Genomic DNA, 26,581 nt, shown 5'->3' with positions numbered 1-26,581 from the left:
GGCTTTCACATCCAACTGGGAGGCCCTTGCCAGCAGCCCCTCCTGTGGGACAACTCTTTGGGTCTAACCCCACTTTGTAGCCACCAAAGAGCCATCCCTTTTACCTGGGCTTTTGGACAAAAGCCTGCTGCTATCTGTCAGGGTATTAAGAGCAAGTGAGAGACAGAGTGTGACAGGTTGGGTATCATAGCCTGATAAGGTAATTAGTCTGTAAGGGACAATAGTACCCAGAAAGAAAAGCACATCTACATCAGCTTAGGCATTTCTTAAGCCTTCCAGGTTTCCAGGAGATGAAATTAATTTTAGGGATGGGACTAACTTTGCTTAGTAGCCAAGTACTCACCCCAGAGTATGCCTGTGTTCCAGGCATTCAGAAATAGAGTTTTTACCCAAAACTATTCTCCTGTGATGTCCAGGTGGATAAAACACACAAATGCCCTTTGCTGGCTTCCAAGGCAGCTCGACAGATGTGTCAGCACCAAGTAAATTCACTCTCTGAATTTAGCCTGCCAGAAAAGCAGACATTTACCAAGGTGACTTATTGGATTGCTTCTTCAAGCAAAAGGTGTTAGTGCTTGAATCACTTAGAGACCTGGAGAAAGAGTCCAGGGGCAGAAGCCTGGCAAGAGATGAGGTCTGAACGTGAAAGCACAACAGGTCTTGTCGATATCTGAACCTCAACCACCTCCTTTTCCTGAAGGTTTTCCTAAATCTAATTTGGTGCCCTTCAGCTTCCACAGGATTGCCTTCACCTTCCACAGAAACAACACAGATTACACCCAAGCATAGGATCTCCACTGAAATCTGTCCAAGAACTCTGTCAAATCTAGGCATTAAGGAATCCAGCATCCCACCAAAGCGAGGGAACGAAGAGTACCTCCCAGACATCTCCTGCACCCATGTCGTGCTCTTTAATGACTTGCAGACTCCAAATCCCACATCTTATAAAACAATGTATACTATATTTGATAGAGGATTAGGGAGAGGAATGGAAAACAGCTGGGAAATGTTAGAGAGTTTTCACACTGAGCTTTCAAATTCTTCAGCCATAGGCACTGAAACTCCTTCCACCGGTATGGAAAACGATGCTGGGAATTAAAAATGCACTGCAGAGGAGGAAACTTTAGCAGAATGGAGAAGCTCCTCTCAGCAAGCAGTCAGCAGGAGCAGAGCTGATGCTCTGCCTGCAGGTAGGAAGCAGGGCCAGGAGCAGGACAGCAAACACCTCCTCCTCCCTCCACCTTTCAGATGTTTTCCTCGGGCCCGGGCACAGAAGACTCCGTTGTAAAACGAAACAGCACTTGGTGGGGGTAAGAGGATATTTCCTGTTCACCTCGCCGCAGATGCCTAATCCAGCAGTCAAATTATGTCAATCACAGCTCATTAGGCAACCATTTACCCTGCCAACCTCAGCCTGGCTGCTTCCTCCAAACCACCTCTCATTTGCAAACGTGCAAGCCCGGTACTGCTTCAGAAGGAGACCACCCCTGTTGCAGGAGCTGGAGAGCCTGGATCTTAGCCCCCCACGCCTCCAAACCCACGGCTTGCTCCATCGCAGGGCGGTGCCAGGATGTCTGCAGCCACCTTCAGCTCGCACACGCTCAGCCGCGGTGCCCTCTGCAACAAAGGCTTGGTGACCACGGGTCCTGGCTCAAGGGCACTCGCCCCACGTGTCACAGCATCACAGAATGCTTTGGGTTGGGAAAAGCCTCCAAGATCATCCAGCCCAACCTTCAACCCAACACCACCATCGTCAGTAAGCCGTGTCCCAAAGTGCTATGCCAACAGGGTTCTTGAACACCTCCAGGGATGGGGACTCTGCCACCTCCCCGGGCAGCCTGTGCCAATGATCGATCACTCTTGGCAGGAAAGAAAGTGTTCCTCGTGTCCAATCTAAAGTACCCCAGCATAATCATGGAATGGTTTAGGTTGGAAGGGACCATCCAATTCCATCCCTGGAACCTCCCACTAGAACATGTCACTCAAGAACTCATCCAACCTGTCCTTGAGCATCTCCAGGGAGGTTGTGGAGGACAGAAGCACAGAATGAGATCAAAGATCCCATTCTGTGCTTCTGTCCTCCACAACCTCCCTGGGCAACCTGTGCCAGTGTCTCACCACCCTCACTGCAAACAACTTCCTCCTAACATCCAGTTTCAATCTGCCCTCTGCCAGTTTAAACCCATTCCTCTCATCCTGTCATTAAAGACCTTGTCAATAGTCCCTCCCCAGCCCACCTGTAGCCCCCTTCAGATACTGGATGGCCACTCCAAGGTCTCCTGGAAGCCTTCTCTTCTCCAGGCTGCAGAGCCCCAACTCTCTCAGCCTGTCCTCATAGCAGAGCTGCTGAGGCCCTCTGAGCATCCTGGTGGCCTCCTCTGGACTCACTCCAGCAGTTCAGGCCATTTCCTCTCATTCTACCACCTGACAGCAGGGACAAGAGACCAACCCCCAGCTCACTCCAACCTCCTCTCAGGGAGTTGTAGAGAGCAATGAGGTCTCTCAGCCTCCTCTGCTCCAGGCTGATCACAGGATAACATTAGGAGAAAAATCCAACAGAGCTGAGGAGGAAAAGTGTACATGGTGGGGAAGAGGCAACATCAAGAGGTCCCTGCTCCTCACTCTGCTCTGATGAGACCCCACCTGCAGTACTGCTGCCTCCAGCACAACAAGAACATGGAGCTGCTGGAGGAGGTCACAAAGAACATCAGAAGGGAAGAACCTCCCCTGTGGGGACAGGATGAGAGAGTTGAGGCTGCTCAGCCTAGAGAAGAGAAGGCTCCAGGGATACCTTAGAGCTACCTTCCAGTACCTGAACAAGGTTACATGAGGGCTGAGGAAGGACTTTTGAGAAGGGCTTGGAGTGACAGGATGAGGGGGAATGGATTGAAGCATGAGGAAAGCAGATATAGGGTGGAGATTAGAAAGAAATTCTCTCCAGTGAGGGTGGTGAGACACTGGAAGGGTTGCCCAGGGAGGTTGTGGATGCCAGCCTGGAGGTGTTCACAGCCAGGCTGAATGAAGTCCTGAGCAGTCTGGGCTGCAGAAGGTGTCCCTGTCCATGGCAGGGGGGTTGGAACTGGATGATCTTGAAGGTCACTTCCAACCCAAACCATTCTATGAATGAACAGCCAGAGATGGCAAGCTCAAAGTCAGTATCAGAGCTCCCAGTTCCTCCAGAATGCCTGACAGGCAAATGGGGAACTCAGTGGCAGTAGCATGCCAGCAGCTCCCTGGACTTTACACTCTTGTGTAACCCTGAAGCTTAGAGAATTATTTCACACATCCTATCACAAGGGGAGGACTCACAGAAGTTTGACAGTGATGGACAAGCAACACTTAGCTCACAGCTCACAGACAGAACCCTGGGTCTCTCCTGGCTTGTTCTCCACATTTTGCTCCTGGAAGCACATCCCACCAAATTTCTCCTCAAAAACACAGACCCTGATCTTCACTAGCAGAGAGAAGTACAAGTCTCAATGCAACAAGCAAGGCAGGGAAGCACTTCTACTATGGCAGTCCCAGAAACAGTACCAGGAGACACAGACCGCAGTGGACCAAGAGGTTTGAAGCAGCCAGACCCAGCACTGCTGTCAGAGACTCACTGAATCAACCAGGTTGGAAGAGACCTCCAAGCTCAGCCAGTCCAACCTAGCACCCAGCTCTGGCCAATCAACCAGACCATGGCACTAAGTGACCTATCCAGGTTTGTCTTGAACACCTCCAGGCACAGCAACTCTGCCATCTCCCTGGGCAGCCCATTCCAATGCCAATCACTCTCTCTGACAACAACTTCCTAACAACATCCAGCCTAGACCTCCCCTGGCACAGCTTGAGACTCTGTCCCCTTCTTCTGTTGCTGCTTGCCTGGCAGCAGAGCCCAACCCCACCTGGCTACAGCCTCTCTTCAGGTAGTTGTAGACAGCAATGAGCTCTGCCCTGAGCCTCCTCTTCTGCAGGCTGCACCCCCCCAGCTCCCTCAGCCTCTCCTCACAGGGCTGTGCTCCAGGCCCCTCACCAGCCTTGCTGTTCTTCTCTGGACACCTTCCAGCACCTCAACATCTCTCTTGAATTGAGGAGCCCAGAAACAGACACAATACTCAAGGTGTGGCCTGAGCAGTGCTGAGTACAGGGGCAGAATAACCTTCACCTTGGTCAGCCAGCACTGCACGTGCTCAGCATGCCCCTGATAACAGGCTGGAGCAGCTTATCAGCACAGTTAGAATCCAGAGCTTCACCAAAACAGTGACCTGGAGCACTTCCCATTGTCTCAGGCAATTTGTGCACCTCAAACCTCAAAGAGAGGCTTAAGCTGATGATGTACATTTGAAGTGGACAAACTACTTCACCAGAGACCCTCCTCTGCTAAGACCCCAGCAAAACCAAGTGAGCAAACACATGCATGATCTCCAGGAGCACTGCTGCTTGCCCATGCCCTTGCTCCTAAAGATCAGGAGAGTGTGTTCAAAGCCAGGCTGGATGGGGCCTTAAGCAACCTGGTCCACTAGGAAGTGTCCCTGCCTGTGGCAGGGCAGTTGGAACTAGATGATCTTCAAGGCCCCTTCCAACCCAAACCAGTCTGTGTTTGAAGTGGGAAAGAGAAAACAACAGCGTTTGTGGCACAACCGTGGCTACCTTGCAGCCTCCTCGTGGTCACACGAGGCTGTGGCTCACTGGACTGGTTCTGCACAGGGAGAAAAGAATCCAACTCCAAAATCTCTTTTGGTGAGGCTGCACAGGAGGAACCTTTCCGACACTTGTACGCACAGAAAGCCCCGGGTGCGATGACAACGACCCTGCCCGCGGCTGCCACTCCAGGGAGCTGCCTCCTCACCGCCGTCAGAAGCGCTCTTAGAAACTTCATTAGCGCTAAGAAAATGACTGCTGCCAGCAGAGCCCCTCAAGACCTCAGCAGGGCTCTCTGAGTGTGCCAGCCACGCTTGTGCCAGCCTCATTTCTTAAGACAGCTTGTAAAGAAGGTGAGACTTAGTCCCACAACCTTCAGCATCTCCTTCTCCACACTCTCGGCTCCTGACTAATCTCCTCTCTCCCTACAGGAAATATTCCTCATCCTTTCCCTCACCCCAATCACCATTCCTTTCTCATTAATTCCTTCTGTTCTCCTGCCTACCCCTTTCTGGGCTTTACCCAGTGGCAGAGTCATCTTCTCCTCAGAGCCACAGAGTAAACGAACTAATAACAGCCTAGGAGAGTTTATTCTTTCATACACTGGTCAGATGTTTCCTGGAAGCTGCAACCATCATCAGCCATCCCCAGCTGGCTTTAAGAACAGGCTGAGGGTGCTTTTTGGCCGCTCCAGCAGCGGTATTTAGGCTCCAAGGAATTGTTCCAAGTTGGAAAAGAGCTCTAAGATCATCCAACTGCCTCCCATCTCACAGCTCCCCCCAGCTTCCCCGATGGGAGCAGACCACTCGACACCCCGTTTGCACAGATGCGTCTGCACAGCCCTGCTCCCCCCAAGCAAAGCTGCAGCACTCCTCCCCTGAGCATTAATTTAAGTCTCTCTCCCAAAACCAGATGCCATCTCCTCCTTTCAAGTACCTCAGGAGATCACAGGCATGGTCCTGTTATCTCCCCTATTTATGTTACACGGATCTAGCACACTCTGCTCTCCCGATGGATGTCTCTTCCTTTCACCGGTCTCATCGATTGCTCCTAACTCAAGCCCACTAATTCTCTCCCACAGAGCAGGCACACAAATGAAGCCAAGCACCCTCCTGGTTGGTTATTCACAGACTCAAAAAACAGCTTGGGTTGGAAGCAGTCTTCGAGATCATCCAGTTCCAATCCCTCCTGCCGTGGGGCAGGGACATCTCCCACCAGCTCAGGTTGCTCAAGGCCCCATCCAACCTGACCTTGAACATTTTCAGGGAGGGAGCACCCACAGCCTTCCTGAGCAGCCTGTTCCACTGTCTCACCACCCTCACTGGAGAGAATTTCTTCCTAATCTCCAGCCTAAATCTGCCCTCTTCCAGCTCAAAGCCATTCCCTCATCCTATCGCTACAAGCCCTTGTCAAAAGTCCCTCCCCAGCTCTTCTGTAACTCCTTCAAGTATTGAAACGCAGCTCTAAGGTCTCCCTGGAGCCTTCTCGTCTCCAGGCTGAGCAGCCCTAAGTCTCAGTCTGTCCCCACAGAGGAGGTTCTCCAATCCCCTGATCATCTTCGTGGCCTCCTCCAGACCCGCTCCAGCAGCTCCATGTCCTTCTTGTGCTAGGAGCACCAGGACTGGACACAACACTCCAAGCGAGGTCTCACCAAAGGGGCAGAATCACTTCCCTCACCTTGCTGGCCACACTTCTTCTGATGCAGCCCATCATGGCCATGACAAATCAAGACTCCAAGACTTGATTCTGAGCCATGTGCTGCTTGCAGGGGGCATCTCCCATCTGCAAAAGGGCCACGGGTTTCCCCAACAAGAGCTGCGGGAGCTCCGGCTTTTTCCACCGCGCCTAATCATCCTCACATCTCACTTGCCATTTGGCTCATCAGTGGGGGTTCCTGCCTGAATAGGCTTATTCTTTTCTTAGACATGATAATCTAATTGGGTCTAACCAGAAATAATCCCCAGCACACCAGTTTGTGAATCCTCAGTCAACAGCAGGAGCCTTCTCAAGAGCGGGAGGGTTTGCTCTAGCCTCGGGTACGGGAACCAGGCTGGCAGCAGCTCGCCTTGCTGGGTTTCACATGGCAGCGAGGGAAGGGAAGGCAGGGCACGGCATGCACACGGGCTGGAGTCCTTCTCCTTCCTCAGCTCCTGCTTTTCACCCGAACACTGCTCAAAAGTAACAAGGGCCTGGCAGAACCCATGCGTTGTTTAAATCTACTCATGCTGTAGACCTAAAGGAAACCAGGACGTTTGCCCGGAGCAGCACCAAGGGAATCCCAGAGTGGTTTAGGTGGGGAAAGATCTTTCAACTCGTCAGGTCCAACCAAAGCACTGCCCCTCCTTGGGAAGTTCTGACGGGAGGGTGATCCTAAACACTCCATCGCACGACTCAGGTGAGGCGAAAACACCGAAATAGACCCAAAAGTGACAGAAACGCCCAGAACCAGCCCCGGTGAGCCGCACACAGACGCCGGAGGACACGGGGATGGCAGCACCGGGATGTGCGGACAAGGGTCCCACCGCCCCACCGCCGACCGAAGGGCTCCGGCCCCGTTCCAGCCCGGCCTCCTGGAAGCCGCCAGGCCGAGGCGAGGCCGCGCCGAGTCTCCCCGCGGCCACCGGCTCCCGCACCGGCCTTCCCGCCGGGCCGGCACCGCCAGCGAGCGGCCGCGGGCTGCACCCTCCCGGCTGCTCCGCAGCGCCTGGCCCCCGCCGCAGGGGAAGCGCCTCGGCTCGGGGAAAGGCGGCTCTTCGGGGGCTCCTGAGACAAAGAGCCGCAGCCGGCACACACGCCTTGTGTCCGCCTCCCCCCCACCCATCCCCAGCCCCGCCGCGGCCCCGTCCCACCGCCTCCGGCCGGGCCCCTGGGTGTTGCGAGCGGCACCGCCCCGCCGAGCCCACCTGTGCCCCGGCCGGGCTGGGGCCGCCTCAGCCGCCGCGGGTAGAGCGCGGCGGGGCAGTTCCCGGCTCGGTCTCCAACTTTTCCCCGCTTCTCAGCCGCCCTCCGTGCACACACCCCCCGCTTCCCCGGGGCCACCGCGGCGCCCCGCACTTCTTCCCCGGCCGCTCCGCAGAGGCCCGCGGGCGAACCGCAACGGCTGAAACGCGGCGCCCCGTCCCCGGCCGCCCGACCCCGCTCCCCACAGACAATGGGGCCGGTACTCACCAGGACGACGGCGAAGCGCTCCTCCAGCTCACCGGGCTCGGGCATGGGCAGCTTGAGGGGCACGCTGTGCGCCCTGAACTCCGTCTGCTGCGAGTCCACGCTCCCCGCGTTGCCCATGGCGGCGGCGGCTGCGGTGGCAGCAGCACCGGCCCCGGCGGCGGCCCCTCCGCGCTACCTCCGCGCTCCGCGCCGCCGAGCCAGGCGGGCTCCGCGCCCCGCGGTCGCCCTCTAGCACCGACGGCGGAACGCGGCGGCGTCGCCGCCGCCCGTCATGGCTCGCCGCCCTCGCCCTCCCCCCGGGGCGGGCTCGCTTCGACTGCGGCTCGGCGGCGGCGGCGGCTGCTGCTGCTCCCCGGCATGCCGTCCCGGCCCCGCACAAAGCCCCGCTCCGCCCCCGGCCCGGGGCGCGCCGGGACTCGTAGTCCCGCTGCCGTGGTCCGAGGGGCAGGGGCCGGCCGCGGGCCCGCCGCGGGGGAAGGCCGGCGCTGAGGGGACCCTCGGCGTCCATTTTACCTCCTGCCGCTGCGGCTCTCCTCAGGCGCCTCCTCGGGCCGGGGCCTGGGGGCTGCGGGGCCCGCGGTGTGTGTGTCCCCCCGGGTAGCTGGTGTGAGGCTGAGAGACACCCTGCTGCTGCGGGGCTGTGGTCTGGGCTCACCGAGCGCCTTCTGGCCCCTCTGAGGCGCTTTCAGGGAGTCCTGCTTGAAGCCCCCACAGAGTGGGGTCGCAGCAGGGGGAGCTGGACAAGAGGGACAATCTCCTGCCCAGAAAGGCTGTCAGGCTTTGGAGCAGGCAGCCCTGGGCAGCGGCAGAGTTCCATCCCCGGAGGGCTGCTCAAAACCCATTGAGAGTGGTGCTGAGGGCCATGGCCCCTGGCTGTGCTGGGTCCATGGCTGGACTGGATGAGCTGCAAGCTCTCCGACAGCCCAACTCTTTAAATGATTCTATGATCCTGATCTGCTGAGATCCGAACAAAGGAGCGAAAGGCTGGGCAAGAGCCAGCACAGGGTGCTCACAGCCCACAGCAACCCGTGCTGTCCTCTGCAGCTTGCTCGGGGTGAACCTGCTCGGGCTGGGGGCTTGCACGGGAGTATTTCCAGAGGTCCCTTCCAACCCTGTCATGCACCCTGGAGAAGAGAAGGCTCCAGGCAGACCTTCTGGTAGTCAGAGGTTGGGAGGAAAAGAAGAGGTTGGGGAAAAGAAGAGGTTGGGAAGAGTAAAAGAGGTTGGGAAGGAAAAAAAGAGGTTGGGGAAAAGAAGAGGTTGGAAAGAAAAAGAGGTTGGGGAAAAGAAGAGGTTGGGAAGAAAAAAAGAGGTTGGGGAAAAGAAGAGGTTGGGAAGAAAAAGAGGTTGGGGAGAAAAAAAGAGGTTGGGGAAAAGAAGAGGTTGGGAAGAGTAAAAGAGGTTGGGGAAAAGAAGAGGTTGGGAAGGAAAAAAAGAGGTTGGGAAGAAAAGAAGAGGTTGGGGAAAAGAAGAGGTTGGGAAGAAAAAAAAGAGGTTGGGAAGATAAAAAGAGGTTGGGGAAAAGAAGAGGTTGGGAAGAAAAAAAGAGGTTGGGGAAAAGAAGAGGTTGGGAAGGAAAAAAAGAGGTTGGGAAGATAAAAAGAGGTTGGGGAAAAGAAGAGGTTGGGAAGAAAAAAAGAGGTTGGGGAAAAGAAGAGGTTGGGAAGAAAAAGAGGTTGGGGAAAAGAAGAGGTTGGGAAGAGTAAAAGAGGTTGGGAAGGAAAAAAAGAGGTTGGGAAGAAAAAAAGAGGTTGGGGAAAAGAAGAGGTTGGGAAGAAAAAAAAGAGGTTGGGGAGAAAAAAAGAGGTTGGGGAAAAGAAGAGGTTGGGAAGGAAAAAAAGAGGTTGGGAAGATAAAAAGAGATTGGGGAAAAGAAGAGGTTGGGAAGAAAAAAAGAGGTTGGGGAAAAGAAGAGGTTGGGGAAAAGAAGAGGTTGGGGACAGAGTTTTTCTCAGGGCCTGTTGTGCCAGGACAAGAGGTGATGGTTTGAACTGAAGGAGGGAGATTGAGACTGGAGAGAAGAGAGAAATGTTTGGCACTGAGGGTGCTGAGAGCCTGCCCGAGCTTGCCCAGAGAGGTGGCAGATGCCCCATGCCTGGAGCCACTCCAGGTGAGGTTGCTGGGGGCTCTGAGCAACCTGCTCTAGCTGCACATGTCCCTGCTGACAGCACAGGTGTTACATTAGATGAGCTTTAAAAGTCCCTTCCCACCCAACCCATTCTATGAAAACATTTTTGGTGGGTGGAGATGAAATCTCCCCCTTCTCCCCCAGCCAGCCCCCACCATATCACTCCCACAGCTCTCTGCAGCCACCCTCAGCAGCACACCTGGAGCCTCACCAACTGAAGGTTTGGGTTTTGAGGACAGAAAGGCTGGGGTTGATCAAAACCACATCTCTCTGGGCTGGTATCTCCAGATGCTCTTTTCCATTTCTTTCTGGTTCCTTGCAAGTTCTCTCCAACACTGTGTCCAAGCATTGTGGTGGTCAACCCCAGACCCTGTTAAGCATGAAATCATTGAGGTTTGAAGAGACCTTTAAGACCATCAAGTCCAACCATGCAGCCATGCCTTCAGCTTGGGCAGTGTGATGACAGCTGCTTCAAGCCTTTTGGGTGTGCAGTGGTTTATTTTGGGGAGCAACTGTGCATGCAGCTCAGCTGGACAGAAAGCCTGCAGCCCAGCTCCAGCAGCTATTGACCCACTTGGTGACTGTGCTGTATTGCACCGCTTGCTGTTTTATTATCCAGTCAAGACCTAATTCCCCTCCTGTCACCCCTCACCAATCTATATCCCACTGTCTTATATTAGCATTTGATTGTCCTGCCAGGGAGGAACGATTTTCACTCAGCTTTCACCTTCCTGACAACACCCCTGCTGCCCTTCCTCCTCCTGCTCAGCACTGTCTTCAGTCCATCCTTGCCTTGGCATCCCTGCGCCGTGCCCGCTCACAGCTATAGGCACAATCACAAATACCATCCTGCAGCAGCCCTGCAGAGAAGGGCTTAGGGGTGCTGGTGGACGAGGAGCTGGGAATGAGCCAGCAGTGGGCACCTGCAGCCCAGAAGGCCAATGGCAGCCTGGGGTGCATCAAAAGAAGTGTGGGCAGCAGATGGAGAGAGGGGATCCTGCCACTCTGCTCTGGTGAGACCTTGCCTGGAGGACTATGTCCAGCTCTGGGGCCACCAACACAAGAAGGACATGGACCTGCTTCAGCAGGCCTAGAAGAGGACCACAAAGATGATCATAGAATCAGTCAGGGTTGGAAGGGACCACAAGGATTATCTAGTTCCAACCCCTCTGCCATGGGTAGGGACACTTCACACTAGATCTTCATCCAGCCTGGCCTTAAACACGTCCAGGGATGAGGCTTCCACCACCTCCCTGGGCTACCCATTCCAGGGTCTCACCACCCTCATGGTAAAGAACTTCTTCCTAACATCCAGTCTGAATCTACCCATTTCTAGCTGTGTTCCATTCCCCCCACTCCTATCACTACCTGATCAGGAGCTGGAACACTTCTCCTATGGGGACAGGCTGAGAGAGTTAGGGCTGTTCAGCCTGGAGAAGAGAAGGCTTCAGGGAGACCTCAGAGCAGCATTTCAATATTTGAAGGTGATCTAGAGGAAGGCTGAGAAGGGACTGTTCAGAAGCTCCTGTGGTGATAGGACAAGGGGCAATGACTTGAAACTGGAGCAGGGGAGATTTAGGTTGGACATTAGAATCATAGAATCAGTCAGGGTTGGAAGGGACCACAAGGATCAGTCAGTTCAAACCCCCCCTGCCATGGGGCAGAATGGGAAGAATAAAAGAGGTTGGGGAAAAGAAGAGATTGGGAAGAAAATCAGAAGTTGGGAAGAAAAAAGAGGTTGGGAAAAAGAAGAGGTTGGGAAGAATAAAAGAGGTTGGGAAGAAAAAAAGATGTTGGGAAGAAAAAAGAGGTTGGGGAAAAGAAGAGATTGGGAAGGAAAAAAAGAGGTTGGGGAAAAGAAGAGGTTGGGAAGAAAAAAAGAGGTTGGGAAAAAGAAGAAGTTGGGAAGAGTAGAAGGGGTTGGGAAGAAAAAAAGAGGTTGGGAAAAAGAAGAGGTTGGGAAGAAAAAAAGAGGTTGGGAAGAAAAAAAGAGGTTGGGAAGAAAAAAGAGGTTGGGAAAAAGAAGAGGTTGGGAAGAATAAAAGAGGTTGGGAAGAAAAAAAGAGGTTGGGAAGAAAAAAGAGGTTGGGGAAAAGAAGAGATTGGGAAGAAAAAAAAGAGGTTGGGGAAAAGAAGAGGTTGGGAAGAGTAGAAGGGGTTGGGGAAGACAAGAGGTTGAGAAGAATAAAAGAGGTTGGGATGAAAAAAGGTTGGAAAGGGGAAATGAAGTTGGAACTAAAAAGGTTAGGAAGGGCAAAAATGATGGGAAAGAAAACAAAAAGTTTGGGAAGAAAAAAGTGGAGTTGAAAGTAAAAAAGGTTGGGAAGAAAAGTGGAGGTGTTGATTGCCACTCTGCAGGCAGCAGGGAAGGTGTGACCTAGTTTTTGGGGGGTGTTTCTTTGTTAAAAGCCTCAAATTCTTGCAGTGTCCTAAACAAGGAAGGTTGTAAAGCCCTAGCAGCTCCTGGGAGTTAATGTCCTTGTCAATAGCGAGGGAAGCTGCAACAGATACTTTGCCTGATGTCTTTTATCTGAGACTATCACAATTCTCTGAAAGATTAATTAGCTAATTAAGCTTCACAACCCTGCTGTGAGATAAGGGAGCGCTAAGCTGTCACAGATAACACACCAGGGGCAGGGTACAGGGTGCCAAAGATCATCTCCAGCCAGGAATCCTTCCTCCTCCCAGCCAACCCTCAGAGCAGGGCCTCCCTGACACCTCAAAAGTGGTCCTGGGTACCTGCAGCTGGGGCCTGAAAATCCGAAGTCAGCCAGTGTTACCCTTTCAAAGTGTGTTGTCTGGGGCTTCAGCACCCCCAAACCCATCCACGCTGGTTTCCTACAGTGGTCTGCGTTGGAAAAGACCTTTATGAATGTCCAGTCCAAGCATCCTCTAACTGCCATGTCCCTCAGCAGCACATCTCTGCAGCCTTGAAACACCTCCAGGGGTGGGGACTCAAGCAGCTCCCTGGGCAGCCTGTTTCAGTGCTTGGGAACCCTTTCAGTGAAGAAGTCCAACCCTTCATGTAACATCATCTTCTTCTAACATCCAACCCAAACCTCCCCTGGTGCACCTCAAGGCCTGTTGCTTGTTCCTTTGGAGAAGAGACCAACCCCACCTGGCTCCAGTCTCCTTTCAGGGAGTTATAGAGAGCAAGATCCTCAAGTCCAACTATTATCTAACTCCACCAAGTCTGGTGCTAAACCATGTCCCTCAGCACTGCATCTATATTGGCTTTGAAACACCCCTCCAAGGATGCTGACTTCACTGCCTGGGCAGCTTTGTCCAGGCCTTGACAGTCCTCTGGGGAAGAAATTGTTCTTCATGTCCAACTTCATCCTTCTCTGGTGAAACTTGAGGCCATTTCCTCTTATCCTGTCACTTGTTCCTTGGGAGAAGAGACCAACCCCACCTGGTGCCAACCTCCTTTCAGGGAGTTATAGAGAGCAATGAGGGCTCCCCTCAGCCTCCTTTTCTCCAGGCTGAACACCCCCACTTCCCTCAGCTGCTCCTCACCAGCCCTGTTCTCCAGACTGAAGCTAACTGGTACCTCTGTTTATCACCAGGATTGTGTCATCCACATTACAGAATCACAGAGTCATAGGATTGTTTTGATTGGAAATGACCTCTAAGATTGTTGGGTCCAGCCATCAACCCAACACCACCATGGCCATCAAACCCTGTCCCAAAGTGCCACAGCCACACTTCTCTCGAACACCTCCAGGCATGGGGACTCCACCACCTCTCTGAGCAGCCTGTGCCAACATCTGAGACATTAATTGGACGAGCTTGGAGGTCTCTTCCAACCTGTTTGATTCTATGATTCTGTGATTCCAGAGAAGGGTGACAAAGCTGGTGAGAGGCCTGGAGCACAAGACCTATGAGGAGAGGCTCAGGGAGCTGGGAGTGTGCAGCCTGCAGCAGAGGAGGCTCAGGGCAGAGCTCATTGCTGTCTACAACTACCTGAAGGGAGGCTGTAGCCAGGTGGGGGTTGGTCTCTTCTCCCAGGCAAGCAGCAACAGAACAAGGGGACACAGTCTCAAGTTGTGCCAGGGCAGGTCTAGGCTGGATGTTAGGAGGAAGTTGTTGTCAGAGAGAGTGATTGGCATTGGAATGGGCTGCCCAGGGAGGTGGTGGAGTCACCATGCCTGGAGGTGTTGAAGCAAAGACAGGATGGGGCACTTAGTGCCATGGTCTGGTTGACTGGCCAGGGCTGGGTGCCCATGTCTGGTTGGGCTGGATGAGCTTGGAGGTCTCTTCCAATCTGGTTGATTCTGTGACTCTATTGATTAAGAGAAATGTGTAGTTTGTGGCCAAGTCTTCACTAACCAGTCTCTGCCTTTCCATCAGGGGAGGAAAGCCAAGGGAAAAGAAAGCTGGTTTATGAACCCTCCTTATCCTCAGTGCTCAGCATTTCCCAGGAGATCCTGAGGCGCCCTATCAGTGAAGTTCCAGCTGACAGAATGTTCTTCAAGCTGGAAGGGCCAACACCAGGCTTCAATAAATATCTAGCTCCTAGCTCAGCACTGGCACAGGTGATCTTCATCCATAACAAAGATGGAATGCAACCATAAACTCCCCTGCAAGAGCTGAGCCAGGTATACTTAGAAAGAGATTATTGATTGCCCCCCATGGAGGGCTTGACCTTGCCTAGAAGCCTACAGAGGGCTTTTTATTTATCTCTTTGTAATAACTGCTACAAAATATATATAACAGGCTGCTTTCTGAGGAGGGGCTTCTCAAGGCAAAGCAGCTGCCTCAGGGATTTTCACAACAATGGGAAATAAATTCTTGGTAGTCTTTACCCTGATACATATCTCCTGTTGGAGAAGAGGCTGTTCCACCTCAGTTCATCATGTTTTGCTTAGTACAACTTATCTGCTGTCCACTTCATGGCCCTGTTAGTATTTAATGTATAGACTTGTTAGTGATTCTCCCACTTTGCTCTCATCAGACCCCACCTGGTGTCCTGTGTGCAGCTCCAGAACCCCCAGCACAAGAAGGACATGGAACTGTTGGAGCCAGTCCAGAGGAGGCCACTAAGATGCTGAGAGGCCTGCAGAAGCTCTGCTCTGAGGACAGGCTGAGAGAGTTGGGGCTCTGCAGCCTGGAGAAGAGAAAGCTTGGAGGAGACCTTGGAGTGGCCTTCCAGTATCTGAAGGGGGCTACAGGAGGGCTGGGGAGGGACTATGGACAAGGTCTTGTAATGACAAGACAAGGAGCAATGGGTTTGAACTGGCAGAGGGCAGATTGAAACTGGATGTTAGGAAGAAGTTGTTTGCAGTGAGGGTGGTGAGACACTGGCACAGGTTGCCCAGGGAGGTTGTGGAGGACAGAAGCACAGAATGGGATCTGTGCTTCTGTCCTCCACAACCTCCCTGAAGATGTTCAAGGCCAAGCTGGTTTACATCTTTAGTGATCTGTTCTAATGGGAGGTGTCCCTGCCTGTGGCAGGGGGGTGGAACTGGCTGAGCTTTGAGGTCCCTTCCAACCTAAACCATCTTTGGTCACATTCTGTGATGCTGTCATCCTGAACCTCCCTGGGCAACTTGCTCCAGTGCCTCACCACCCTCACTGGAAAGCCTTCTACTCCCTCTTTGCATGTCTGTGTCCACATCCTCATTAAGCAATTGCTGTTTCTACATCTCATGCTGAGATCTGAGCTTGTGCTAACAGATGGAAATGATTGGTCCCAGCAGAGCAAGTTATTAGGTTCATATCTTATTAGTCCTCTGATTCTTCTTTGTCTCTGGAAATTCAATTATCAACTTTGAACCTGATTTCCTTGCAGCAGCTCTGCTCAGCTCGCGCTGTGCTGACGTACTTAGCCTTAACTTCCACCACTTGGTTGTAGAGATCAGATGCAGCTCCATCAAAGTAATCTGTGGTGCCAACAGAGATGAGATCAGCTCCCTCTTTCTCCTCAAGACCACTCCTCTGCCAGGAGTAAGCTCTAAATAGCAGATCCAGATCTTCTACAGGAGGGCATGTGGGGTTATACCCACTCAATCCAAGAGCAATCCATCCTTGCAGACTTGCTGCTTCTTTCCATGGTGCAGGACACCTCCCAGCCCATGGTGCTGGGCTGATGAGCCCAAAGCCAGGCTCTGTGTGAGCCCAGCACTGTGCTTGTGAAGGTACCTACCAGATATGGTGCAACAAACTGGAGCAGAGAAGGTTTCAGCTCCACATGAGGAGAAACTTCTTCCTGCAGTGAGGTGCCCAAACTGCCCTCATGCCATGCAGACACAAGAGGAGAGCTATTTTCTGGTCTGATCTCCCTGGCCAGGAGCTCGCTGGTGATTTATTGGCAGGAAGGCAGGCAGGCAGACAAAACACAACTTCTGAACTCCCAGAAAGGCAAAGAATTGGAAATGCAAATGAAAGGGAGATAATGGAGCAGAAAATAATGGGAGAGAATGAGTCAATGTTTATGGAAGCCTCTCGCTGAGTGGAGAGCAGCACTGGCTGAGCTCAAATGGAGGCAGAGCCTGAGTCTCTGCATCCCTGCCAGCTCAAAGCACCACAGCTGAGACAAGAGGCATCAGGAGCACTTTTTACTAGGTGGACAGTTTCTAACCTTTGTGCATTCCTGGTTGACAGCTGGTTGAAGATGAGCCAGTGTGTGGCCAAGGACACCACGAGCCAAGGGAAGGGAAGAAAGCTGGGGAGGGACTTCTCACAAGGACTTCTTGTGATAGGAGGAGAGGGAATGGGTTTAAGCTGGAAGAGAAAGGACCTGGGAGTGTTGGTTGAAAGCAGCTGAAGATGAACCAGCAGTGTGCTTAGGTGGCCAAGAAGGCCACCAGCATCCTGGCTTGGATCAGCAGTGGTGTGGCGAGCAGGAGTAAGCGATTGTGCCCCTGTACTGGGCACTGGTGAGGTCACACCTTGAATCTTGGGTTCAGTTTTGGGCTCCTCACTCCAAGGACACTGAGGGGCTTGAGCAGGTCCAGAGAAGGAAAATGAAGGTGGTGAAGTGTATGGAGCACAGGGCTGGTGAGGTAACACCTAATTGGTGCCTGAAAGAAGGTTGGAGTGAGGTGGGAGTTGGTCTCTTCTCCCTAGTATCAGGTGATAGGAGGAGAGGAGAAACCCTAAAATTGCCCCAGGGGAGGTTTAGTTTGGAGATTAGGAAAATGAGGAGTGGTCAGGCACTGGCACAGGCTGCCCAGGGAGGTGGTGGAGTCACCATGCCTGCAGGTGCTCACCAAACCTGTGGGCATGGCACCTGGGGACAGCATTCAGTGGCCACGGTGGCTTTGGGTTGATGATTGGACTGGATGATCTTAGAGGTCCCTTCCAACCCAACCCATCCTCTGATGATTCTGTGATTGTTGTTATGAATCACAAGAGGCTTTCCCCCTCTGTTTTTCTCTCCCCATAGGAGTTAGCAGTCTGTGGGCTGGTAGGGCTGTAGCTCCCTCAGCTCCTCAGCCCTCAGCTTGGGCTGTGGCTCCTCACACCAGGGCTGGGACAATGGTGGCCATTGTGCCCCTGGCAGGGGAGCAGCTCGGTGTGCTTCCACGCGGGCTGCTGGCAGCACAGCCACACAAGTTCCCATTGTTGGGGTTTTTTTTTTCTCCACCAAAGGCTCTTGACAAAGAGCTCCTGGGGAGAGTCAGGCGAGAGGAATAAAATTCATTTAATTTTTTCAGCTGATAGAAGCTGTTTCGAGGCCTTAAATGGGTTTCAGAACTCGTGAGAAAAGGATGGATTTCCCTTCACAGCCCTGATTAATTCCAGTTGTCTCCCAGCAAGGCAGCAAGGGGCAGGGGGGGATCTGCAGGAGCAGGAGTTGTGCACTCACTGGGAACACCTTCTCCTGCTTCTGCTTCCCTTTGCTCACCAAATGAGCAAGAACAGTATGGACATGGCACTGTGTGATGTGGCTTAATTACCGTGGTGGGCTTTGGGTGATCATAGAATCATAGAATCAAGCAGGTTGGAAGAGACCTCCAAGCTCAGCCAGTCCAACCTAGCACCCAGCCCTGGCCAATCAACCAGACCATGGCACTAAGTGACTCATCCAGGCTTGGCTTCAACACCTCCAGGGACAGCGACTCCACCACCTCCCTGGGCAGCCCATTCCAATGCCAATCACTCTCTCTGTCAACAACTTCCTCCTAACATCCAGCCTAGACCTCCCCTGGCACAACTTGAGACTGTGTCCCCTTCTTCTGTTGCTGCTTGCCTGGCAGCAGAGCCCAACCCCACCTGGCTACAGCCTCCCTTCAGGCAGCTGCAGACAGCAATGAGCTCTGCCCTGAGCCTCCTCTTCTGCAGGCTGCACACCCCCAGCTCCCTCAGCCTCTCCTCATAGGGTTGGGTGGTTGGTCACAATGACCTTAGAGCCAACCCAAACAATTCTATGATTCTACAATCATGTGAAAATGAGCTCTGGGCTCTTTGAGTGGAACTGGAGACTGTGAGGTCCCCACCTGATCTTGTGGTAGGGCCATTGGAAGGATAAGTGGTGTCACAGTCTTCACAGCTCTCATTTTCACCAAACTGGTGTGAGTGTCCTCACCAGTAAGGGTCTGTTTATAGTGGATACTGGTCTAAGATCACAGAATCCCACATCTCAGCATGGTGCGGGATGGAAGTGACCTCTGGAGATCATCCACTCCAGCCTCCCTGCCAAAGCAGGGCACCCACAGCAGCTTGCCCAGCAGCACAATAGACAGCTGGGGTTGGAAGCTTTCCAGACAAGGATGTTCCATAACCCCTCTGGGCAGCCTGCTCCAGAGCTCCAGGACCGTCACACTGAATAACTGTCTCAGCTCCAGGTGGAAGCTCCTGGCTTCCAGTTTGTGCCCATTGCCCCTTTTCCTGCCACTGGGCATCACTGATAAGAATCTGTCCCCATCCTCTTGCCCCACCACAGGCCCTTTAGCTCTTGCAATGAGAGGGTGCCATTTCAGGCTGCTCTTCAGGCTCCACAGCCCCAGGTCTCTCAGCCTTTCACAGGATCACAGAATTATTGGGGCTGGAATAGACCTCTGAGCTCATCAAGTCCAGCCTACAACCTACCTAACAGCACCACATTGACCAAATCATGTCACATCCAATCTTTCCTGAAACACCTCCAGGGATGGTGACTCCACCACCTTCCTGGACAGTCTATCCCAGTGTCTGATTACCATTTTCATGAGGAAGTGTTTCCTAACATCCTGCTCACAATGATGCTCCAGCCCCCTCAGCAGCTTTGCAGCCTCCACTAGGCTCCCTCCAGTAGTTCCATGTCTCTCTAGAACTGGAGAGCCCAGAACTGCACCCACAACTCCACACAGGACTCCAGATATAGCCTCACCAGGGCAGAGCAGAGGGGGAAGAGATCCTCCCTCAAGACTCCAGATACAGCCTCACCAGGGCAGAGCAGAGGGGGAAGAGAACCTCCCTCAAGACTCCAGATACAGCCTCACCAGGGCAGAGCAGAGGGGGAAGAGATCCTCCCTCAAGACTCCAGATACAGCCTCACCAGGGCAGAGTAGAGGGGAAAGAGAACCTCCCTCTAGACTCCAGATACAGCCTCACCAGGGCAGAGCAGAGGGGGAAGAGAACCTCCCTCAAGACTCCAGGTATAGCCTCACCAGGGCAGAGAAGAGGGGAAAAGAACCTCCCTCAAGACTCCAGATACAGCCTCACCAGGGCAGAGCAGAGGAGGAAGAGACCCTCCCTCAAGACTCCAAATAAAGCCTCACCAGGGAAGAGAACCTCCCTCAACCTACTGCCTACACTCTTCTTAATGCACCCCAGGAGCCCATTTGGCCTTCTTGGCCAGAGTGGCACATTCCTGGCTCTTGTAGAACCTGTTGCCTATCAGCACTCCCAGGTCCTTCTCCACAGAGCTGCTTCCCACAGGCCACCCCCTCACCTGTGCTGGTCCAGGTAGTTGTTTCTGCCTAGATGCAGGTCCTTTACCTTTGGCCTCCTTGAATTTCAGGAGGCTTCTTAATTGCTCAGTCTGAGCTGATGGGTTTTCAAGGCAGCAATCAGCACTGCCATGGCAGCTCAGTCACACTTCCCTGGAGTTCTTCAGCTGCCTGGTGGAGCTTGCTGGGAGCTGGGCACTTGGGTAAGTCATTCCTCATGGCAGGCAAGAGCTGAGCAAGCTGGACCATGGATGGGTCCATTTCCCTTCAGGTCCCACGCTGCAAGGTTTTGTTTCGGTGCTGTGTTACACAAAAGGTCAACGATGGAGCTTTCCCCAGCAAGAAGCATTCCTCCCTTCCCATCCAACTCCAAACATCTCCACTTCTGTTCCCAGATAAGGCCAACAGAAGTTCACACTGAATTATTTACTGCCACGGGGAAGCAGGGGACTGAAGGCAGACAGCTGAGCCCAGACAGGGACGAGTGAAATGCTGTTAGATGCAGGGAGTGTGAAGATGACTCCTGCATCTTTAATAGCTTTCCTAAGGGGAGGGCTTGGAGATACCCAAAGGGATTGTCCCCCTGTACTGGGCACTGGTGAGCTCACATCTCCGATTCTCCATTCAGTTTTGGGCTCCTCACTCCAAGAAAGACATTGAGGGGCTGGAGCAGGTCCAGAGAAGGGCAAGGAAGCTGGGGAAGGGTCTGGAGAACAGGGCTGGGGAGGAACAGCTGAAGGAACTGGGAGTGTTCAGCCTGGAGAAGAGGAGGCTGAGGGGAGGCCTTCTGGCTGTAGTGCTGCTTTGGACACTGCCTCTCCCATAACACCCTCACAGGGAAGCTTAGGCAGTGTGGGTTAGCTGAGTGGGCAGTGAGGTGAGAAGTGGCTGAAGGACAGAGCTCAGAGGGCTGTGATGGGCTGCCTGGGAGGCTGTAGCTGATGATCTTCCCCAGGGGTGACAACTGGGTCTAGTCTTGTTCCACATCTGCACCAAAGACCTGGGTGGAGGGAAGGAGTGAACTCTCAGCCAGCTTGCTGGTGATGCCAAACTGGGAGCAGTGGCTGGCACCCTGCCAGGCTGTGCTGCTGTTCAGCCAGACGTGGACAGGCTGCAGAGCTGGGTGGGGGGAACCTGGTGAAGGGGCAGTGAGCACAAAGTGGAACCCAGGAGGTTCCACCTGAAGATGAGGAGAAAGTTGTTTGTTGTGAGGGTGCTGGAGGCCTGGAGCAGGCTGCCCAGAGAGGCTGTGGAGTCTCCTCCACTGGAGAGCTTCCAAGCCCAGCTGGGCATTGTGCTGCTGGGCAAGCTGCTGTGGGTGCCCTGCTTTAGCAGGGTGGTTGGACTGGATGATCTCCAGAGGTCCCTTCCAACTCCTACTGTGCCAGGAATCTCTGTGGTGTGGAGCCCATTGCCTGCTCTCCTGTGCATCTGTGCTCTGGTGCCCAGGAAGGCCAGTGCCATTCTGGGGTGTATCAGAAGGGCTGTGGTTGGTAGGTCAAGAGAGGTTCTCCTGCCCCTCTACTCTGCCTTGGTGAGGCTGCATCTGGAGTGCTGTGTCCAGTTCTGGGCCCCCCAGTTCAAGAGGGACATAGAACTGCTTGAGAGAGTCCAGTGCAGAGCCACAAAGATGATAAGGGTAATGGAAGATCTGTTATAAGGAGAGCCTGAGGAGCTGGGGCTGTGCTGCTTGGAGAAGAGCAGACTGAGAGGTGACCTCAGCAGTGGTTATAAAGGTGTGCAGGGTGAGTGGCAGGAGGCTGGGGCCAGGCTCTGCTGGGTGATGCCAGTGACAGCACAAGGGGCACTGGGCATCAGTAAGGCATAGGAAGTTCCATGGAAACAGGAGGAGGAATTTTTTCCCTGTGAGGGAAATTTGTTCCCTGGCACAGGCTGCCCAGGGGGGTTGTGGAGTCTCCCTCTCTGGAGATACTCAAGACCTGCCTGGATGTGTTCCTGTGTGACCTGCTCTAGGTGCTGCTGCTCTGGCAGGGGGTTGGACTGGCTGAGCTTTGGAGGTCCCTTCCAGCCCCTGCCATTCTGTGACTCTGTGACCCCTCTGGTACCTCCCAGTGGGGCTGACTGCCAGCCTGCTCCTGGTCCCTTCCAGCCCCTGCCATTCTGTGAGCCTGTGATTCTCACCAGCAGCAGTGGCACAGCCAGGACAGCTTCTCATCCTTAGGACCTTGGTCACCTGGTCTAGGTGAAGCCCCCATGGCCGGGGGGCGGCTGGAAGTAGATGACCTTGAAGGTCCCTTCCGACCCAACCCATTCCATGATCCTCCTCTGTGTACCTGCTGCGTGTCTGCGGGACACGTGGCTGTGGCAGGCCACACACGGGAGCTGCGAGCCTCTTCCCGCGGCAGCGGCAGGGCAGCTGCTGGCGGAGGGAGCCCTGCGGGCGGCTGGCAGCGGCTGCGGGCTCGGGGCCGGGCGCTGCGTGCGCTGCGCCTCCCGCCCGGCAGCCACCGCACCAGCCCGGGCCGGGCTCACCCCCGCGGTGCGGCTGAGCCTGGGCAGAGAGCTAAGGGGGGCCTGAGCAAGGAAAGGGCAGCGGTGCCCGGGGCTGCCCCGCCAGCTGACGGCTACTGAAGGCTCCTCCAGGCAGCGCTGCCACCCGGCTGCTGCCGACTCAGCTCCTCTTTGTTTGCCTTCTCCTTGCTCGCCGGAACAGAGATGCTGCAGTGCGCGCCTGGCTGGCTGACCTCAGCCTCGGTGCCAAGCGGATGAGTGCAGAGAGCGCAGCAAACACAGGCCATTGTCTCGCCCCTGAAACGCCACCTTTGTTCCGCGGGAGCTGCTGCCTTATCGCCCTGAACCCCTTCCGTGCTGCGCTGCCAGCCTCCGCAGCCAGCCTCTGCACTCAGCCTCTGCAGCCAGCCTCCGCAGCCAGCCTCTGCAGCCACCCTCTGCAGCCAGCCTCCGCAGCCAGCCTCCGCAGACAGCCTCCGCAGCCACCCTCTGCAGCCAGCCTCCGCAGCCAGCCTCCGCAGACAGCCTCCGCAGACAGCCTCCGCAGCCACCCTCTGCAGCCAGCCTCCGCAGCCAGCCTCTGCAGCCACCCTCTGCAGCCAGCCTCCGCAGCCAGCCTCTGCAGCCAGCCTCTGCAGCCAGCCTCCGCAGCCAGCCTCCGCACCCAGCCTCCGCAGCCAGCCTCTGCAGCCACCCTCTGCAGACAGCCTCCGCAGCCACCCTCTGCAGCCAGCCTCCGCAGCCAGCCTCTGCAGCCACCCTCTGCAGCCAGCCTCCGCAGCCAGCCTCTGCAGCCAGCCTCTGCAGCCAGCCTCCGCAGCCAGCCTCCGCACCCAGCCTCCGCAGCCAGCCTCTGCAGCCACCCTCTGCAGACAGCCTCCGCAGCCACCCTCCGCAGCCAGCCTCCGCAGCCAGCCTCCGCAGCCAGCCTCTGCAGCCACCCTCTGCAGCCAGCCTCCGCAGCCACCCTCTGCAGCCAGCCTCTGCAGCCAGCCTCCGCAGCCAGCCTCCACACCCAGCCTCCGCAGCCAGCCTCTGCAGCCAGCCTCTGCAGCCACCCTCTGCAGCCACCCTCTGCAGCTACCCTCTGCAGCTACCCTCTGCAGCCAGCCTCCGCAGCCAGCCTCCGCACCCAGCCTCCGCAGCCAGCCTCTGCAGCCACCCTCTGCAGCCACCCTCTGCAGCTACCCTCTGCAGCCAGCCTCCGCAGCCAGCCTCCGCAGCCAGCCTCTGCAGCCAGCCTCCGCAGACAGCCTCTGCAGCCACCCTCTGCAGCCACCCTCTGCAGCCAGCCTCTGCAGCCACCCTCTGCAGCCAGCCTCTGGGTGGGCAGAGGCCAATGGGATGAGACTGAACAAGGCCAGGTGCAGGGTTCTGCACTTTGGCCACAACAACCCCAAGCAGCACTACAGGCTGGGGACTGAGTGGCTGAGAGCAGCCAGGAGGAAAGGGACCTGGGCGTGCTGTTAGACAGTAGCTGAAGATGAGGCAGCAGTGTGCCCAGGTGGCCAAGAGAGCCAATGGCATCCTGGGCTGGCTCAGGAGCAGTGTGGCCAGCAGGACAAGGGAAGTTCTTCTGCCCCTGTGCTCAGCACTGCTCAGGCCACACCTTGAGTGCTGTGTCCAGTTCTGGGCTCCTCCATTCAAGAGAGATGTTGCAGTACTGCAGTGTGTCCACAGGAGGGCGACAAAGCTGGTGAGGGGCCTGGAGCAGAGCCCTGTGAGGAGAGGCTGAGGGAGCTGGGGGTGTGCAGCCTGCAGAAGAGGAGGCTCAGGGCAGAGCTCATTGCTGTCTGCAGCTCCCTGAAGGGAGGCTGTAGCCAGGTGGGGTTGGTCTCTTCTGCCAGGCAAGCAGCAACAGAACAAGGGGACAGAGTCTCAAGTTGTGCCAGGGTAGGTCTAGGCTGGATGTTGTTAGGAAGTTGTTGTCAGAGAGGGTGATTGGCATTGGAATGGGCTGCCCAGGGAGGTGGTGAAGGCACCATCCCTGGAGGTCTTCAAGCAAAGACTGGATGGGGCACTTAGTGCCATGGTCTGGTTGATTGGCCAGGGCTGGGTGCTAGGTTGGACTGGCTGAGCTTGGAGGTCCCTTCCAACCTGCTTGATTCTATGATTCTATATTACAGCCATGGAGGTACATTACCAGCACAGCCACAGCTGTGTCCTGGGCTGATCCCCAGCAGCGTGGGCAGCAGGGGCAGGGAGGGGATTCTGCCCCTCTGATCTGCTCTGCTGAGACCTCACCTGCAGGGCTGGGGCCAGCTCTGGAGTGCTCAGCACAGGCAGGGACCTGTTGGAGCGGGGCCAGAGGAGGCCACAGCAATACTGGCAGGGCTGGAAGGGCTCTGCTGGGAGGCCAGGCTGAGAGTTGGGCTTGCTGGAGAAGAGAAGGCTGCAGGGAGACCTTCTGGTGGCCTTGCAGTGCTTCGAGGGGACAGATCAGAAAGCTGGGGACAGACTTTTTCTCAGGGCCTGTTGTACCAGGTTGGACTTGATGAACTCAAACATCTTTTCTAACATCAACAGTTCTGTGATTCTATGACAGGGCAAGGGGTGAAGGTCTGAACTAAAAGAGAGATTCATATTAGACTGAGAGTGGTGAGACCCTGGCCCAGGTCACCCAGGGAGTGGGGTGGTAGATGCCTCATCCCTGGAACCACTGCAGGTCAGGTTGTGTGAGGCTCTGAGCAACCTGCCCTAATTGCAGATCATAGAATCAACCAGGTTGGAAGAGACCTCCCAAGATCATCCATTCTGCTGGCTGCAGGGGAGCTGGACTAGCTGACCTTGAGAGGTCTCTTCCCACCCAGCCCATTGTATGATTCAGTGAAATCACTTTTGGTGGGTGGGGAGAGCTGTGGTCCTGCCTTGGCTGGATGTGAAATCCTTTTGTGGCTGCTCTGGGAGCTTGGGAATGTTGCTGTCAGTTTGCTGTTGAACTTTCCAAGTGCTTAGAGCAAGATTGCTGTGGGGTCCCAGGGTGAGCAGGTTGACAGCAGCCTGCTGAATGAGTGTGAGGGGGGAGGCAGCCCAGGGGTGCCAATCTGCCTGTCCCTCTCCCGAGGGCAAGTGCAGCACTCAGCCACCAGATACACCAGATAAAGGGTCTTGACGTCAGATAAGCCCTGGCTGTGTTGACAAGGACTAGCACTGGATTAAAAGCAAGACACAAAGACTTAGGCAGCAGCACAAGAGGGCAGGGGAATCCTGCTGTCTGTCAGTCCACTCCTGATGAGGCCAGGACAGATGTCCCTGCACCCATCCTGCCCAGTGACCCTTTCCCCTGCAGCCCAGTCCCTCATTTCTAGGCTTACCCACAAAGGGGCTAAAAGCAGCAGAGATTCTTGTGCACCCCAGGCCCTGAGTGCCCACCCATCTGCTCCTGGCCATAGCCATCCCTGACCCCATCCAGGTCACAGAATCAGAGAACTGGGTTGGTTGGAAGAGCCCTCCAAGATCATCCAGTCCAACCTTCAACCCAGCACCACCACTGCCATTAGATCATGTCCCAGGGTGCCACAGGCACAGGTTTCTTGAACACCTCCAGGCATGGTGACTCCAGCACCTCCCTGGGCAGCCTGTGCCAATGCCTGACCACTCTTGCAGCAAAGAAATTGTTCCTCATCTCCAACCTAAACCTCTTCTGGCACAATTTCAGGTCATTTCCTATCACCTGATAGCAGAAAGAAGAGACCAACCCCAACTTGGTTCCAACTTCCTTTCAGGGAGTTGTAGAGAGCCTCCTCACTATTGCTGATCCAAGCCAGAGCGCTGGTGGCCTTCTTGGCCACCTGAGCACACTGCTGGCTCATCTTCAGCTGCCTTCAACCAGCACCTCCCAGGTCCTTTTTCCCCTGGGCAGTTTCCAGACACTCTGCCCCAAGCCTGGAGCTTTCATGGGGCCATAGTGACCCAAGTGCAGGACCCAGCATTTGCCCTTATCATAGAATCACAGAGTCAACCAGGTTGGAAGAGACCTCCAAGCTCAGCCAGCCCAACCTAGCACCCAGCCCTGTCCAATCAACCAGACCATGGCACTAAGTGCCTCAGCCAGGCTTGGCTTCAACACCTCCAGGCACAGTGACTCCACCACCTCCCTGGGCAGCCCATTCCAATGCCAATCACTCTCTCTGGCAACAACTTCCTCCTAACATCCAGCCTAGACCTGCCCTGGCACAACTTCAGACTCTGTCCCCTTCTGCTGTTGCTGCTTGCCTGGCAGAAGTGACCAACCCCACCTGGCTACAGCCTCCCTTCAGGTAGTTGTAGACAGCAATGAGGTCTGCCCTGAGCCTCCTCTGCTGCAGGCTGC

The 26,581-nt window shown here is 54.9% G+C and overlaps 1 protein-coding gene across 6 annotated transcripts in view; it reads right to left on the bottom strand.

Annotated features, from left to right (window-relative positions):
• The window catches only part of FMNL2 (formin like 2), a 195,469-nt gene extending 187,405 nt beyond the window's left edge, over window positions 1-8,064 (bottom strand). For all 6 annotated transcript variants that reach the window (XM_064155031.1, XM_064155046.1, XM_064155053.1 and 3 more), the window contains exon 1: window positions 7,795-8,064. In XM_064155031.1, coding sequence (XP_064011101.1) covers window positions 7,795-7,911 — 117 coding nt within the window. In that variant the 5' untranslated portion in view covers window positions 7,912-8,064. The remainder of the gene's footprint in view (window positions 1-7,794) is intronic.
• Window positions 8,065-26,581: the final 18,517 nt, after the last annotated feature.

Source organism: Pogoniulus pusillus, chromosome 2 (assembly GCF_015220805.1).
Source record: "Pogoniulus pusillus isolate bPogPus1 chromosome 2, bPogPus1.pri, whole genome shotgun sequence".
NCBI lineage: Eukaryota > Metazoa > Chordata > Aves > Piciformes > Lybiidae > Pogoniulus > Pogoniulus pusillus.
This window is presented reverse-complemented; position numbering and strand designations above follow the sequence as displayed.